The 18,909-nt window shown below is 36.9% G+C and overlaps 1 protein-coding gene and 1 non-coding gene across 13 annotated transcripts in view; both read left to right on the top strand.

The window, feature by feature from the left end:
- The window catches only part of LOC124376731 (1-phosphatidylinositol 4,5-bisphosphate phosphodiesterase beta-1), a 93,995-nt gene that overhangs the window by 20,701 nt on the left and 54,385 nt on the right, over positions 1-18,909 (top strand). For all 12 annotated transcript variants that reach the window (XR_006923886.1, XR_006923885.1, XM_046835957.1 and 9 more), the window contains one exon: positions 5,456-5,524. Coding sequence is in view for 9 of the 12 variants with exons in the window: in XM_046835957.1 (XP_046691913.1) it covers positions 5,456-5,524 (69 nt within the window). In the remaining 3 variants the exon portion in view is untranslated. The remainder of the gene's footprint in view (positions 1-5,455; positions 5,525-18,909) is intronic.
- Positions 1,332-1,404, top strand: trnag-ccc. The gene has a single exon. It is a non-coding gene; the product is annotated as a tRNA-Gly (tRNA).

Raw genomic sequence — 18,909 nt, 5'->3', positions numbered from 1 at the left:
TATGAATTATATCATGTTCACCCTTCAGCTTTTGACGTGGCTTGTGACTCTTAGGAAAGAAAATCTGAGTGCATGCCTTCAATAACGTTCTGAACTGCATGAAGTCTACTGCATCAGTGTCCCAGATTTGTGTGATATACCAATTGATTTACTGATGTAACAGATGGAAGATGTCACCTCATCCAGAGAGAATAAGACTGTAAATAGTTATTGTGTAAACAAACATTTGCACTGTTCATAAGCTAACTTAGCTTGATGCCTTCTTTGGGTTTATTCTTGTTTATATTATGTATGTAAGTATATCTGGAATTTGTTTTTCTTTATGTTTTTGAGGAAAAGCAATATAAGTATAAAGTCATCTCTATTTCTCGCTCTCTCTCTCTCTCTCTCTCTCTCTCTCTCTCTCTCTCTCTCTCTTTCTCAAAACATGTTATGGGGAGAGGCCTAGTGTACATGATACCCTGTTTGACAAGGTTTATTTTGGACCTCTAAAGGGTGAGGATCAGGGCCATATGTCATACCTTTCTAGCCTAATATAGACTTTGATACATGGACACGTCTGCTTTCTTTCTGTCTCAGACCAAACCCATCCTCACTCCAAGACACTCGTGAACTACATTTGTTAATTCTGTTACATAACAAGTCGGGGTTCCAGTAAAGTCTGGTTTGTGCTTCACTAGAAACACTTCAACTGGAAGAAACAAACTTTTTTAAAACATAGAACATCGGTGGTCTTTTAGAACAGTAAACATTTCTGTGCCATTTGCACCATTTGCGGACTGTGCATTAAATAAGCAAATCATGTAGTTAAAGTGGGTTTTTACAAGTTAAATGCATGCTTAGTTAGGAGGCAAGGAGGTTCTGGGATCCCATCCAGGGTGTATTCTCAACTCATGCACAACGTTTCCAAGATAGGGGATTCACTATAACGCTCATCAGCAGATACTAAAAATTAGTAAATGAGACATTTTGATGTGTCATCATTTGCAGATGATGATATAGAATAAGACTGTCATGCTAAAGTTAGGGCAACTACTTTAAATATGTGGTTAGTCAAGTTAAAAGCTGCTACAAATGTACGGTATGCCCAACAGATGCATATAAACATGTAACTTAAAGGGTTAAAAATATTAAGTAACACATTTTGAAAATGAAATATGTAGTATAATTCTATTCAATATTTTTTTTTTTACAAATTACAAATTTTTAGGGGTTAAAATATTTCCTTAATTTTTACAAATGCACTTTAACAGCCCAAAGTCTTGAATCGGACAACAGCCAGGTCAAACGAACCACCAAAAACTCTCTCCATACATGTTTATCCTTGAAGGTCCCCTGGTGGTCTAGTGGTTAAGACGCAGTGCTCCCACCGCTGCGACCCGGGTTCGATTCCCGGTCAGGGAACCATCCCCAGCCACTCTCAGCGGTCCCATGCCCGGATAAATTGGGGAGGGTTGCGTTAGGAAGGGCATCCAGCATAAAAACATGTGCCAAATCAAACGTGCGGAGGATCCGCTGTGGCGCCCCCTAACGGGAGAAGCCGAAAGAAAGTTATACATGTTTATCCTTGAGGCCATGTGCATGTATTGCATCTGTTTGTAATGAGAACGGTACTATAAATAGACATTGACATTGATAAAGCAGTTCATGACCATTTAACTACTACTATAATAGTAAATACTGCTCTTGCTCCTGCTGACTCAGTCTTGCTATTGAGTGTATCCTCCCTGGTGGGCAATGATAGATAGTGGTGATAATGAATCTAAATTGATTTACAGTAAGGTGGAGCACTGCTGGAATGTACAAAGCTTATGGTTCAATTTTGGGCCAGACATAAGCATTTATTTACTTTACTTGCTAAATAGTTTGGAAAGCATAAAGATGATCCATGGCAGCTGGTATAGATGGACCAGCAGGGCTAACAGGGTTAAACAACTCTTCCAACTTCCTTGCAACCACCCCACCCCCATCTTTGTATGTAATATTTAAGAGAAACACACTTGGTACTCATTGGATACTACAATCAGATGCAAAAACTGTATGATACAGCAGTTTTTTTCCGTGCTGCAGTTAGCCTCACATTATATGCCATTGACTTTTCACATTTGTTTTATTAAGTGACACTCAACAGTGACATGAATTTTATAAAGAGCTGAAAGTAAATGTGAAAGAACTTCTCAGTTATGAAACATAAAGCCAAAATGCTAATGTATTTGTTGTTGATTTCATCTGGAGTCTGATCTGTACAGCAAGTCAGCACTAATGATTATAGATGCACAAACCAGCAGTAACGAGGTTGTTGGTTTAAATGCAGTACATGTCTACGCTAATGAGGGGCAGCATGTGATCCACAAAGTGAGTGATTAGTGCCAGAGGGGTACAGGCCTCACTGTGCTGCTCTTTCCTGAGGCTTCGTAGCTCTCGCTTCACACAGTGTGGCATCTCTTTATACGCACACATCAAAGAGCAGCTTTTATATTGGAGCTGGAAATGCTAACCTTTGACTCAAAGCATCTCACTCTGCAAACAGGGAGTGTTAAATTGATTCCAGGAAAGAAAGAAAGCTACATATTTTTAAATAAAGCTCTTAAATGAATTCTCCTTTTGCAATGTAATCTCTAACACCTATCAGCACCATATATCTCATTGCCAAAATTAAGAATATAGACACATTTTTTTGTACTGAGAAATAATGGGAAATTCCACAAGCATTTTTATTTCTTTTTTTAAGTTTTGTTAATTGTTAAAGTTACACGTTAAAGTAAATTGTTGTTAACATTCAAACATCAACACAGATATAAATAAAATAAAGGATACTGATTATCTGCCTGTTTCTTATAATGCCCTGGATATCGCACTCAGTCATGCAGTAACATCTCATGGGCTATTTGAATTAGCGAGATGTCGTGCTTAATATAAAACTACTGACTGATGAAGTCGTGACAGTACCTTAAAAGCTTCTGCTCAAATGTTTATTGTTGCCCTAACAGCTTACATTAGACTTCTGTTAACTCAAATCAATCACATCAATAGTCTTATTTTATTTCATGTACATACTGTGTCTAAGTGGAAGACTTGCACATATGTCATATGGTGCTAGGAGAAAATCTCTCTCTCTTTCTCTTTTCTCTCCTCCTTTCTCTTTTAAGACCACAGACCACATATAGTGATGGCAAGCAGCTTGGCCAATACTGAGCTCAAGAACTGTGACAGGTTAATCATTAACATTATGCTTTAATTACTGAACTTAAAATGCTTGTTAATACACAGCTGGATTGTATGTCTATGTCAGTTTGGCTCTTCAACACAGATAAAATAAACAAAATGTAAAAAATGTGTTTAAAAAGTAAATATTGTGTTACTAGGATGCTGAAATGTGGCTTGAGTTATAGCAGTTAGTTTCCTGCCCTAATAACTAAGTGTTATTTTTCAGTCTAATGTTCTAATAGATGTAAGATCTTTTTGTCCATGCAAGAGTCATAGTGTGAGAATACACACTACAAGAGTGTGGGAATACACACTAAGCAGCCATCTCACTGAACCATATGTTCTGTCCTGTGCAGCATTACTCACACATTTTAGTGAGAGATCTGTTATGTAATGGAGATTATGTTTATGTAAACATTTTCTGCACCTTCTGATGATTTATTAACTTAAAAACAACTTGGGGAACTTGTGGTGTGTCAGCAACTATTTTGCTAAATATAACTTGTTTATTTTAAAAGTAAAAATGCAATTTCAAAAACTAGCTTTGGGTATCACTGTACACCTTACAGCTCCAGGGTCATGATTTAATCCAGAGCATGAGTTACTGTCATTGTGATTAGTTTACTCTGGGTTTTCTGGTTTCCTCTTGTTTACACAAAAAATAGCTAGTAGGTGGTTTGGATAAGTATGAATGAGTTAGATGTAAGGGTGTGAGTGTTCATAGCAAGTGTGCATTCCTTCTTCATGCCTTGAGTTTTCATGTAAGGCTCTGGATCTACTGTCCTCCAAACCAGGATAAAACGCTTTCTAAAGAGGAACGAATGAATGAAAAGTAAGCATTTCCACTCAGCTCTCAACCCACAGTTTACTTGGTCCATGAACCATTAAAATGCCATGTTCTTTTCAAGACTCACAACAGGATTCATTCACCCATGAAACAACTGGAGCTTAGCAAATGATTTAACTTTCTTAGCGTGAATGTTTAAAATACTTTCAGGACTCTATACTATGAGAAAATGCAGACACAGTACATAAATGTACGACTAGTGTGGACAAATGTGAACATTTGTCTAATGTGTAAGTAGGCCTGCTTAATGTTCTTAGTGGGATAAACATGTACACTGTTACAGCTGCAAGATGTGAAATATAATTAGAAGCAGGTTACTTTGTATCTACTTTTATTACCATTTCATCGCTTTTTGTCATCTAATTCCTCAAACTTTATCATCACTGCTTATTCATAGCTGCCACATTTATCAAGGTGACCAAGAATCATAGGGTTACAACTGACAACCAGCTTGGCATAACAGACCACATCACTGATTTTGCAGGTTTGCTCTTAGCTCTCTCTTGGCTTAGCTGCCAGTTTGGATGTTGAACTACCACAATTGAAATACAACTTTGCTGATAACTATTGGCTTCTAATAATCAGGGTTTGTTATTGCTTGTGGCTGACATTTTTGTCAAACTGTAATTTTACCATAGACACGCAAAACTAGTTGTGTTCCCATTTATATGGCTAGTGTTTAATAATAAAATGGTTTTCAAGGAATGTGACACGGGAACATTCCTTGAAAACCAATTTATTATTAAACACTATAACTATATTCTTCATAGGTTAATTGATTGCACCGTGACCAACGTTTGTCACATAAATCCAGGTATGGTGTGTTTAGCTGATAGATCAGTTTCTCAACACTTGGTGTAACTTCTGCAGTGGTTGAATTGCTGTTTATTTCTGTAATGGCTAGTTGCCTAGATTACACATTGGGCCACTTGTAATTTACTTTGGATAAAAGCATCAACCAAATGCATAAATGTAAATTTGAACCACACAGAAAACTAATTAAAGTCTCCAATACATTTCTTCCTCTGTCTCTCACTGTCCCGCATTAGTGTTTTAAAATTATTTACTGTCGGGAGAAGCCGAAAGAAACACCACCACCACCACTGTATACTGTGGTGTGATCTACCATTTGGAGTCACATTGGAATTTAGAAATTGGCTTTAGTAGTGCCTTGTTTGGCCAGAACTCCAGCTATATTATCTTAAGATAACATCCTGCCATTGCACACTAATGCAGATTTTTTTTTTTACTTCTCCTGTTTCTCTGAATTTCCACTCATTAGTGTTATGCTATGCTTATTTTCAGTCAACTCTTGTCCCCAGTATGCGCCATGTTAATTATTTTCTTAAAAAAATAAAGATTTTCTGTGTCATTAAAATTGTATTTCTTTTTAATTTTCAGGAGACAGATCTTCTGGACATTACTTATATCAAGGATGCTAGAACTGGTAAATTTTCCAGGATACCCAAGGTAAGATGAAGTTTTAATCTTGTGTGGTTGAAATTTCAGTTTCTCAGACTTTTACATCTCTACAAACACTAACTTTACTGCTTTCCTGATGGAAACGCCTTATGATTTTTTTTGAAAGTCAACAGACCTCTATGCTCAGTAGTAAAACAAATATTCTTGTAATTTTTTTCTAGACAGGAACATTTTGAGAAAAACCCACAACTGTTATATCTGCCAGGAAATTTTTACTACCTCCACAAATTCATTCGCAACTCTCACCTTCTAGTGAGCCATGATAAAGTTCAACATTGTGATTTACACAGAGAGATCCTTCTTTGGACAGATGAATCCTAATAAAATAAACAAGCTGCACTCATGGTATGTGGTGTGAGTGTTGTTGAAAGCAAACAAAGTTAGAGTAAGCATAAATTATTAACACTAACATTTGTTACTGGACCGAATGCTCTTTTTCCTGTTATATGAGGTTATGTCAGCTCTTAAATCATACTTTTTGGAAGCCAAGGAGATCAGATAGAGGAACCTAAACTTGAATAGTATATTATCTACTCTGAAACGATTTCTCAATATATAACATTTAAATGTGGAAGTATTATAATAAAGAGCAGAGGCTTGGGATCAGCTGTGCTTTTCATGTTGAAGGCTATTAAGAGAAGATGAAACCAGACCTTGCAGAACAAGCAGCAATAATGTCCCAGTCAACTACAGTTTTCAAAAAGAGGGCTGGCAAAAAAGCACATTATTTGACATGGCATGGTTTCATTATTTTGGATATGCAAAAGCTGTGCTGCTTTTCTTATGCTGCACACCTGTTCTCTGAAGCAATATAAGAAATCAGCCTTCTGCTAAGCACCGACTGAACACAGCAGGCAGAATGTTTAAAGGCATGCTTGCTCCAAAGGCCAGAGAGACAGACATGCCAAATGACTAACAGTATCCATAAACACAACTTAATCCATTTAATAAAACCAGCGAGTCGCAACTAAACATCGTTTTAGCTTTAAATATAATGTCACAGATACACTTCAAACTTTATTAAAAGTAATCTAATCATCAGAAAATATAATACCAATGCAAACAGAATGCATAAAATATTAATAATATGTATATGAGCTCAACAAGATATTTAAATAAAATTGTCACTTACTCATGTTGTATATTTATTTACAATGAGTGGCTTTGTTTTCAAACAACATTGCATGTCAATCCTGAACCTACAGCTTTTACCTCTTGTAGAAGCTGTTATTCTTACTTTTCTTGTTTGTGACTTCATTAGAATACTACTGGACTTTGTAAAAGCCAGTGGTTGTATTAGTTCAAATTAGTACCCATGCAAGTAACGACTACAGGAGCAGAATGACAGTATCAATGTTCAGCACAACGGTATCATAGAAAACAATTACAATAATCAAGAAATAAATCGAAATCTCTATAATCTAAAATAGGTCAAAGGTAAATCTTGTGAACCTTCAGTTGGCAACAGAGCAAAGCACAGAATTACAATTTTATGAAAATTACTGAACATCCAAGAAACAAACACTTATACATAATATATACTGTCTGGTCTCATGCAATCAATATAAATCAAATATGCAATCAAAGAAATAAATTTGTGCTGTTAAAATTCATAGATGCCATACAGAAGAAATTCAACTTATATCAACGTATTTTCGATCATTGTAACACAAACCGTAGTTAATTTCAGGAAAAACTGGAACTGTCTGACTAAACATTTGGACGACTTGTCAATGTAATGGCAGTGAGATGTTTATTGACACAAATACTTACTTTTGAGAGATGAACTTAAGATTTTGAGAAAAGTACATTATTTTGCAGTAAAATATAAAGAATGATTCAAGAAATGCTCCAAAGCAACTAAGAAAAACAGTAATGTAACATTTATGGAAGCAGTCTCCAGTGCTGGGAAAATTAGAGATAGAGAGATAGATGGATGGATGGATGGATGGATGGATGGATGGATGGATGGATAGAAAGTCCTACTGACTTTCATTCCCCTTCTCTCCAGCACGTACCTCCACCTCTCAAGGCTCTTCTCAACCTGCTCACTACTCTCACCACAAATCACAATATCATCCGTAGACATCATAGTCCACGGAGACTCCTGTCTGACCCCGTCTGTCAACCTGTCCATCACCACTGCAAATTGGAAAGGGCTCAGAGCCGATCCTTGATACAGTCCAACCTCTACCTTGAACCAGTCTGTCGTTCCTACTGCATACTTCACCCTGCACCACCCTAACATACTTCTCTGACATACCAGACTTCCTCATACAATACCACAACTCCTCTCTTGGCACTCTGTTGTACACTTTCTCCACAAACACACAATGCAACACCTTCTGACCTTCTCTATACTTCTCCATCAACATTCTTAAATCAAAAAATGTGTCTGTAGTGCTCTTCCTCAGCATAAAACAATACTGTTGCTCACAGATGGTCACCTCTTCCCTCAGCCTGGCTTCCACTACTCTTTCCCATATCTTCATGGTGTGACTGATCAACTTAATTCCCCTGTAGTTACTGCAGGTCTGCACATCTCCCTTATTCTTAAAGATCGGTACCAGCACACTCCTTCTCCATTCCTCAGGCATCCTCTCACCTTCCAAAATCTTGTTAAACAACTTGGTTAAAAACTCCACTGCCATCTCTCCTAAACATCTGTATGTCATCTGGTCCAACCGACTTTCCACTCTTCATCCTCTTAATCTCTGCTCTCACTTCCTCCTTACTTATCCCATCCACTTCCTGCTTCACCATCTCCACATCATCCAACCTTCTCTCTCTCTTATTTTCCTCATTTATCATCTGCTCAAAATACTCCCTCCATCTTCTCAACACACCCTCCTCACTAGTCAACACATTTCCATCTCCATCCTTTATTGCACTAACTTATAGCACATCCTTCCCAGCTCGGTCCCTTTGCCTGGCCAATCGGTAAAAATCCTTTTCTCCTTCTTATAGCAACAGACCCTTTTATATTCTTTACATAATACCCAGCTTGGACATTTTAAACTTTTGCATTTTACACTTTTAATGAACCAGTGCATTGTTCTAAAAGGATATTCAGAGACTTAGGGAATTAGGGAAATTACAAAAGAACACAAGTCCCTTCTGTCCTTAATCTTGTCCATTTTTGCCATATCATTTAGCATATGTCCTTCCACTCCTATTTTATGGTAATTAGATGTATCCCTTATGAGAGTGCTGCATACCCTTTAAATTAATTATCCTAGTACGTGTCAGGTGTGCAAAACAATCATGGAATAACCATCTGGATCTGCATATTTGTTTGTGTGTGTATCTGGTTGTTGAATTTCAGGTTTTTTGTTTTTTTTTGAGTCATTGATCATATTAGCATCTCTGTGTTTGCATTATCTTGTGCTTGTATTTACTGTCACAAAGTTCATTAAATCTGCTGCATTTTTGGTAATAATATTGGATTTGCATTGAGGCAAATTCCTGCATTTTCCCCCATAATTAGTTTTTACTGGGCCACTGTCTCCTAAAATGTTCACAGTTCCAGCTACTTCTTACATTTACAGACAGACCACTGTTTTTTTTGTTCTCATTAACCCCATTCGTTCTACCCATTGTTAAAAGGTAAAGAAAATTACCAGTTAAATGCAGCCGGCAAGGCTCCGTGTAACAAGGAATTAGATACCAAATTACATTTAGTATGGTACATACAGGCATGTGATTTAACATGAAAAAAGCCAGATCAAGCAAAATAACTGCAATATAATGTTCTTAAATATAAAGAAGGATACTGTTATTACATTTGGAGTGCAGAATGACGGTGCTTAACAAGATACAATGAAGATAATCCAGATACGGATGTTCAAGACTCTTTTTATGATTTGCAAACACTGTAATACTGTAATTTCCGGACTATAAAGCGCATATATAAGCCGCACCCACTGAATTTATTTTTATTTTGAACATAAATAAGCCGCAGGTGTCTACACTGAAACTAATTAACTTTACACAGGCTTTAACGAAAGACAGTGTCTGTTGCACGGTGTAACGGGTGAAATATGTTGTGGCTCCTTTAAGAGCAGATCGGCATTTGGTGAATAGCCTGCCACCGCATTTTTCCGGTATCACTGCATGTGTGCAAGACCGAGGAATATGTCCTTATTATTTTCTTATGCTCATTTCTAAGTTTCTTTGACTAACCCGTAATGCTGTTGCCAAGAAAAATAAAAGAGCACAAGTTTTGGAAACCTGTCTGTGCTAATATGATTTCTGTTGCAACTGGAGTTCCCATGACCCAGACTCAACGTGTTACAACGTCTTGTATCTAAACAGTAGCCTACCAAGAAAGTCATTGTTCACTGTCTTCTCCTTCCATGGAAGTTTTTTCTTCTGATGCCGTGCAGCTCAGAACACAGGTGAGGTGTGTTTTTTCGTTTCCGTTCGGAAATTTCATTATTCTAATGTTATGTATCTCAATTTTTTGGCTTGAAGTTTGTGAAACCGGGATAAACCCAGGAAAAATCCATAAATTAGCCGATTCGTTGTTTAAGCCGCGTTGTTTAAGCCGCGGGGTAGTCCGAAAAATATGGTATATAAAAATAAAAATAATAATCACATTTTTAGTAAACACCTTGTAAATAAACAATATGAAAAAAGGGGGTTCATTTATGACCACTATGACCATAGGTTGGTGCGCACCTGACCATCACACTTCTATGCGAATCTAATAGACATAAGCATGCTCCAGCATGACAATGTGTCTGTGCACAAAATTGTGTTCTTTATGATTTGCCAAGGTTGTTTTAGAGGAAATTGAATGGTCTGCACAGAGCCTTGACCTCAACCCCACTGAACACTTGAAGCACTGTATGCACCCGAGGACTCTTCACCCAACATCTGTGCTTGACCTGCAGTAGTGGCTAAGTGAACAGGTTATTATACTAGTAAAAATGATTCTACATCTGAAATGTGATGCTAACCCTAACCATAACACTAACCTTCGGCCATATAACCTCTTCTAATAATAATAATCTCTTCTTTTAGCTGCTCCCATTAGTGGTCACCACAGCTGATCATCTGTTTCCATACCACTCTGTCCTCTACATCTTCCCTTTTTCAAAGCAACTACCTGCATGTCTTCCCTCACCACATCCATAAACCTTCTCCTTGGCCTTCCTCTTTTCCTCCTTCCTGGTGGTTCCACCCTCAGCATACAGTACTTCTATAGATATACCCCATGTCCCTCCTCTGCACATGTCCAAACCATCTCAATCGGGCCTCTCTCACTTTGTCCCGAAAATGTCTTACATGCGTGGTCCCTCTAATAAGATCATTTTTAATCCTGTCCATTCTCGTTATTCCCATTAAAAATCTCGGCATCTTCAACTCTGCTACCTCCAGCTCCTCCTCCTGTCTTTTACTCAATGTCATTGTTTCTAAACCATACAACATCGCAGGTCTCGCCACAGTCCTATAAACTTTACCTTTCACTCCTGCAGATACCCTTCTATCACAAATCACTCCTGTCACTTTTCTCCACCCATTCCACCCTACCTGCACTCTTTTCTTCACTTCTCTAACACACTCTCCATTACTTTGCACTGTTTTTTCCTTCTTTAGTGTACAACTTCTCATACAACTCCTCTAACCCTAACCCTAACCCTAACCCTCGTATGCCTTTTCATCCATCACCTCTTTACCACCATCTTTTGACTTCTTCCCTGAATCTCACCCTACAGGCTTCCTATCTCAGTTCCAACCATCTTATCATTTTTTCAGTCTTCACTCTCCTCCTCTTCTTCTTTACCTCCAATGCCATTATTCAGTCCACCATCCGATGCTGTTTAGTTACACTGCCAACACCTTACAGTCCCCAATCTCCTTCAGGTTGCATCTCCTTCATAGAACATAGTCCACCTGTGTGCACCTTCCTCCACTCTTATACGTCACCCTATGCTCCTCCTTCTTCTTAAAATAAGTATTCACCACTGCCATTTCCATCCTTTTAGCAAAATCATCTGCCGTTTCACATTCCTCTCCTTGAGGCTATACCTACCCATAATCTCCTCATCACCTCTGTTCCCTTCACCTACATGGCCATTGAAATCTGCCCCAATCACTATTCTTTCATTCTTAGGTACACCATCTACCACTTTATCTAACTTCATCTACAACTCACTTGTGAAGCATAGACACTGATGACATTTATCATCACCCTTTCAAGTCCAGCTTCACTTTACTCTTACTGTACTATTCCTACACAATTTCTCTTTCTATCCACATCATGATAGAACAGTTTGAACCAACCTTCAATGTTCCTGGCCTTACTCCCTTTCCACTTGGTCTCCTGAACACACAACATATCTACCTCTCTCCTCTTCATCATATCAGCTACCTCTCTTTTTGTACCAGTCATAGTGGTAACATTTAAAGTACCAACCCGAACCTCCACTCTTCTCCACTTCTCCTTTCCTTGCTGTCTCTGTAGATGTCTTCCTCCACTCTTTCTCCTCCTTTAGCCAGCAGTAGACCAATTTCCACCAGTACCCCGTTGGCTAACAATACCTGTGGCGGTCAGTGGTAACCCAGGACTCGACTGATCTGGTATACAATTCTGCTTTGTGTTCCGCATATTTGATTTGGCACATGTTTTTCGCTGAATGCCCTTCCTAATGCAACCCTGCTCATGTATTCAGGCTTGGGACCCTAGTGGCTGGGTTGATAATAACAACAACAACAAAAATAATAATAATAATAATAATAATAATAATAATAATAATAATAATAATAACAAAACAGCAAAGAAATAATTGAGAGATGTCAATTATCACCAGATGGGTAGCAATGGTTAAACCTTATTTAAAACATTCTATTCTAAAGACATATGACATAATTCAGTCTGATATAAAGAGTTGTGTAAAAAGGGAGAAAATAATTACTGACTTCAAAAGAGGTGTTAATCATGTTATGTATTGCAATGCTGAATTAAACCCCTGCATTGAAGTTGTTAGAGCAATGTGATCACAAGCATGCTTGTGTGGATATCTGATCTCATTTTCTTCGAGCAGTCAATCAGTTTAATTGCACCTTATCTGTGTCAGACTGAGCATCCAGGCTCACTCTAATGTCTTATCAAGGCAGAAAACCAGTGGCAGCAGATATAGCAGGACACCAGAGAGGGCTTCTAACCATGCTCTTCACCGGGCTTATCTGGATGCAAATCTTTCCTCACATTCCACACAATACAGTAGACCCTTGTTCAGGTGCTGTCTGTTTGTGATAGATTGTGTAACCTTAGAAAGGGTATATGCTGCTTCTAAAATAAAAGTTAGTAGAAGTTTGGATTACATGTGTTCTCTGGTGCTTTGGCTTCCATCTCTGTTTTGGAATTCGTGTACTTAATTTCTGCAGCATTGAGATGTGATCAGGGAAGGTTCTGTCATCTTTCTAGTGAGTAATGTGTGAAAGCAAAGTTAACCAAAGTGAAACACAGTAATATAAGACATTTAAGTTATACAGTAACATGTAAAACATTTAAATAAGAACCCTAGAAACTCATTTTGCATTTCATTATAAAATCTAAAATTCCAGATGCTTAAAAGTACAGTAAAAAAATCACATCCTAATTGAAAGCACCAATTGCCAAGTTGTTTAGTATAGACAACTTTACTTGATATTTCCCCTACTTTTATGGTGGGATACATTTTTCAGCCAATCAACCAGAAAAGAAAATCACATGCTGTAGTGATTTTAATGTAAATAGCATTAATTCAATAGATAGCTTTTATGTCTGACTTTCATCTTCACTGTCACTTGCCAAATTTCTACATGATTTAACTTGTATCTTGACTTGTAACATGTAATGTAGTTACATGTTCAGCAAATTTCTACATGATCTAATGTCTGTGTTACATTAATGCAACTGCATGATCACTCTTTGCTGCAAACATTAAATTAGATTAGATTAGATTCAGCTTTATTGTCATTTTGCAAGGTACATGTACAGAGCCAATGAAATGCTGTTAGCATCTAACCAAAAGTGCATAAGTGGCCAATGTACAGTAAATAGCAGTATGTTAAATAAGGGTATGGGTTCGATATGTACAGGGGTGAGAGTGAATAATGTACAAAAGGGGAAGTAGGTAATAAGATATGGGATATAAAGTAATATACAATATATCTATGCAAAAGTGATAACATGCTTAAATGACATGATATAGATATGTACATGTATGAGTGTATGTATTTTACAGTAGATATAGAATAAATATGGGTGGAATATTCAATAGTGCAATGATAGCATTAGTCATGGATAGTACAAAAATGCATAGTGGATAAAGCAGTGCAGTACAGACAAAAAAGTGACAATGCAGTAGTATATTTGTGTCATTAAATGATCAGCTGTTTGGTGCAGTAACAGCCACAGGAAAAAAGCTACTCTTCAGTCTGTTTGTGCGTGCTCTGAGGCACCTGTAACATCTGCCCAAAGGGAGTAGGGTGAATAGTCCATGATTAGGGTGACAGGTATCTTTGATAATTCCCCTTGCCATTTGCTAACAGCATTTCTGGTAAATGTCCTTCCAGGTGGGTAGCTGAGTGAGAATGATTTATTGGGCGGTTTCACCCCCCTCTGAAGGGTGAAGCAGTGTAGCTGCTGTAACACACTGAAATGGAGTATGTGAGGATGCTCTCAATGGTACAGCGGTAAAAGTTTTCCAGTATCCTGTTGCAAAGATGGGACTTTTTAGTCTCCACAGGAAATACAGGTGCTGTTGTGCCTTTCTGGTCAGGAGAGAAGAGTACAGCGACCAGGTGAGATTCTCAAAAATGTACTCCATTCTTCGCACACTCAACAGCAGCTCCACTTATGTGAATGGGTGTATGTGTGATTGCCAGCTCGTCAAAATCCACAATGACCTCCTTTGTCTTGGTGTTCCAACATGTACTGTACCATGTTTTTCTCACTATGTTTTAATAGTGTATATTCATAAAATATAAAAAAATAAAATAAAATAAATACTGGTCAGATGGCTTTGCTATATGATTTCAAGGTGTGTAAATGCATGTGTACATTGTACCCTAAAATGGACTAGCATTCTGTGTCCTAGTCAGTGTTGCACACATAGTGTCCACATGTTTCTGGTCACTAAAAAAGCAATTAGTGAAGGCGACTGAATAAAAGAATAGATAGATTAATACAAATCCAGTCAATTTTATAACCTGGCATTATTGTAACAGCAGGGTAATACTTCCTTCTTCAAAATGTGTGAAATTGACTAATGTTTCTTGGTAACCAAAACATGGTACTAAGTGCTGGATTCTTCACTGAGTTGTGTTTTTTTATAATTGATGATCAACTCCTGATACATGTTAAAAGTGTCTTAACACATGTTAACAGTTGCTACTGGGTATTTATATGCTAAGTGCTCTAAATTATTTGATTAAGTGATTTTTTTTTTTGTGTCCTTGCAAAGCATTTTATTTTCTTCATGCATTAATTTCATTTATTTAATTCATATGATCATATTTAGCATCAGATATCATAAACTTCAAGCAACAAGTAAGAATAACTGATTTGCCCCTGCTGAAAATGATGATTTTTTTCTGAATCCAGCATGACACATCAAATGATGGTGCTTTACACTCAACCCACCCAAAGCACTTTCTCCTGAAATTGCCTGTAGCTTACGGCTTATTAGAGCCAGTCCACCTCGACTATTAATTCATTTATTTTCAGCACACCATATTTCACAGGGAGAGAGTTAACTGTGAGATGGTCGAACTGCTGTATTGGTGTAATGAAGGCAGAAGCATGACCTTTCACCTTTTTCCATTCTTCTATCAAGCTCACTGAAGCAGAGCAGCTAGCCATTGCCTTAATTCAATTCCAGTCATAAATCTCACAGGGCAAAAAGGAAGAATAGGCACTCAGAGAAATGGCCACAATTCTGACTGAATCAAACATCAGCCTGGACCTCTTTCTACTGGGCTGCACTCACCATTTTGATAAACTAGTATTTTTTGTTAACAGGTGGGAATTCTCAGCCGAGAAATAAAAAACAGCACAATAGTGCAGTTTGAAACATCCTGGGTTCAATGCATAAATCAGTTAATCATTAGTGGTGCTTTTACGTGTTCTCCTAGTATTCATTTGTCTTTCATCTGGGTTCTTCACTTTCCCCTTGCTTTCCAAAATATGCAGGTATGCAGATTATGAATTGCCCCTAGGTATGAACATACTCATACCTTGTGACCAATGTTACTAGAACCAATTCTAAATGAACACTGACAAATTATAGTGATTAGTGAATATTCTTATTCATGATATTTGTAGAAAGCTTAAAACTTTTATTAAGTTTAATAAAAAAATATTGTTAATAAAAACTACATAATGTCCATATATTATGGATAAATATTTGTTTTTTTAATGTGGATGTAACAAAGTAGAATATAGGTAGAAAAACAATAGCTGCGAATATAAATGATGTTCTGTGGGGACCAGGGACAATCCACCATTGTTTAACACTTGGATATGGTCTTACATCTGTGTAGTTATAAAGAAGTATGACTCCCTGTGAGAGCTGGAGCATTTTTTCAGCATTTTGCAATGTCATCTGTGTTCAGGATTTTTTTCCCATATAAGACCCATTGTTGGTTTCATAGGAAATAAGCTGTTTTAGAATGTGAACACACGTCACACTATGGACCAGAGCACATGTTTCTGACCTTTCTGCTGCCATATGAAAAAAAAAAAGATAGATTGAGCCTCACAGTACAAATTGTGTGTAGTCATATCTCTAAACAAACTTAAAATTCTTGGAACGTACATTGCTGCTAAATTGAGGGAAGGCAACAAGCTCAGCAGAGCTGAGCTTTACATAGATTTGAATATAAGATGGGGGAATAACATCCGTCACCTCTCTACATTCAATTTATCTTGCTCTCTAAATCCTTCAGTACTCTATGTACATCCAACGCATTTGCAAATCTGAAAGCTAGGCAGTTGTTTATGGGCCAGTAATAGAGTTCAATGAATGTGCAGACCAGGGTTTAAAAAACTACTTTGCAATACTTGTCAAGCTACAAGCAACTTGTAAGCAAAGCTAGAGCCAAACTACATTTTCACTAAATTATTAGGCTGCACAAGAATCTATCAAAACACCCAACCACACTGTTTTTTTGACAAACTGAGGCGAAACAAAATTGCTGTCATTTGTGCAGAGAATCTATGGAAACCTATAGACTGAATTTTGCTTTTCTTTTTCTAAAATCTTTGGTAGAAAGAAGCGGATAGCATTAATTATCTGTACAAACAAACTATAATACAAAATGACATTATATACATTTTTGTTTTTACATTTTATATAATATATTCTTCTTCTTTTTCATCTTCTTCTTCTATTATTATTATTATTATTATTATTATTATTATTATTATTATTATTATTATATAGAAGTGCTATACCCATCCTAATGTGTCTACATAAAATCAGTGCCTTTTGTAATATAAAAATAAGTTATATTCCTCTTTGCGTGTTACAGCAAATGTGTGCCAATTAATGTGTTTAGCTTTTACATTCATTAATAATGATAAGTGTTACAATAGAAATTATTATTCCTTTGGTTTCTGATGGATACAGTACACATTTTGCAATATGTTACAAACTGATTCCAAAAACAACATTGAGCTGGTTTTGTTAAAAATGAAAGTTAGGGTTGTAGTATGACCATAATGAATTATAAAATAAAATGTACTTCTCTACCTATTAATATTTATCCAGCTCAATTTCCAGCTCGATTTATTTCTCATGATCACACTAGGACAGTTTGCTACCAATAGTTATTTATTGACAAATTTGCTGATGAGATATATCATCCCATATGTTGCATCTGCACCTCAGTTTTATTTGCAAGATCAGTTTCTTTTGGTCTTTTTTTTCACAGATAATTAGTTCACTGAATGACTATGATCACAAAGGCTCAAAGAGAGACTGTCATCAGGCACAAGTTCACACACACACACACACACACACACACACACACACACACACACAGATGTCCCATCAAGTCATATTCAACGTTCATATGTGTGAAGCTGGCATGTCATACTCACAGATGGATGTTCTCTCTCAGAACAGACGGGTTGCTAGATTATTAGAGCTAATAAATATGACAAAATGATAAAAGTCATCAAAAAATAACCTTGAAAATTTACATTTTGGGTTTGGATTTAATTGTACCATATATCAATTAATCATGGTTTAATGAAAAGCATAATGAAAAAGTGGCTGAATTTTTATTACACTTTGGGGGAACTAATAATGGTTCTGTAACCCTTTGGTCAATGCAGTACAGATTGTTCCGCATTTGGAAGGGTTTCAAACAAAGTGCCCTTAACTGTCCACCGAACCCATGAGAAACATTGCTATTCTTAAAGTGTATATATATTAAATATAAGTAGGAAATGTTTATGATAATGCATGTCTGCTTTTTGTGTCAGTTTTTAGTCTCACTTCTTGCTTGCATTTTAGCAAAGGTCATGACTTCCAAATTCCGGCATTCAGCTTTAAGGTTTTTCTCTCCGAATGACAGCAAATTTATCACAGTCCAAAAAGCACACGAAGGTTTTTGTTTGTTTTTAAATTCATTTCCAGCTTCTCCTTTAAAAATTTCTGTTTATACAGGAGGTGGGTTTAATAGCTATCCTTAGTAGTAAAAAGATTTTGAGCAGCAGCAGTCGTCCTCTTTATTGTGATATTATCCAGTTCTTGCATGTTATTCTGTATCTGTTTCCTGTTTTTATCCATTTCTTCCTGAAAGAATTTCTCAAATAAACCACAGTCATTTCCAAAATCATTTAAACTATCTCCTGAGGCTGGAGTCTGTAACAAATCTCAGTAAGTATTTGGATCTGTTTTATCTTTTGCTGAGCAAAAATAGTGTGTTGGGGGGGTTGGTGTCAGCTGTTCACAGTGAAACTACTGTACATAAATGATTTCTCCTTCAGTTTCTTCTACAGATTTGAAATAGCCACCAGGTATCACATTAGAGGACACATTACAACCTTACTCTCTTGGATATTGGCAGTGGTTTAGTTTTCAACAAAGCAACTAATTAATACTCTGTAGCTAATGTACTTTCCTGCCACAAATTTAGGTATTATTATCCTACGCAAGTTTTGGGGTTACATCCTAGTTGTTTTGCAAACAAAATACTGTTAGACTAGCAGTCACAGGTTAAGGCAGTTTGTAAAGATTCAGGTAGACAAATCCTACACGTTAAGCAGATTCAAACTCACGACATTAGCATTATTCAGAAGATCAGTATTGACAAGACTGCAGGCAAATAACGTAAAGCAAAACAGGTCCAAACCGAACAAATATGCTGATAAC

Source organism: Silurus meridionalis, chromosome 23, assembly GCF_014805685.1.
Source record: "Silurus meridionalis isolate SWU-2019-XX chromosome 23, ASM1480568v1, whole genome shotgun sequence".
Classification (NCBI taxonomy): domain Eukaryota; kingdom Metazoa; phylum Chordata; class Actinopteri; order Siluriformes; family Siluridae; genus Silurus; species Silurus meridionalis.
The sequence above is the reverse complement of the archived record's forward strand: the minus strand, read 5'-3'. Positions and strand labels throughout refer to the sequence as shown.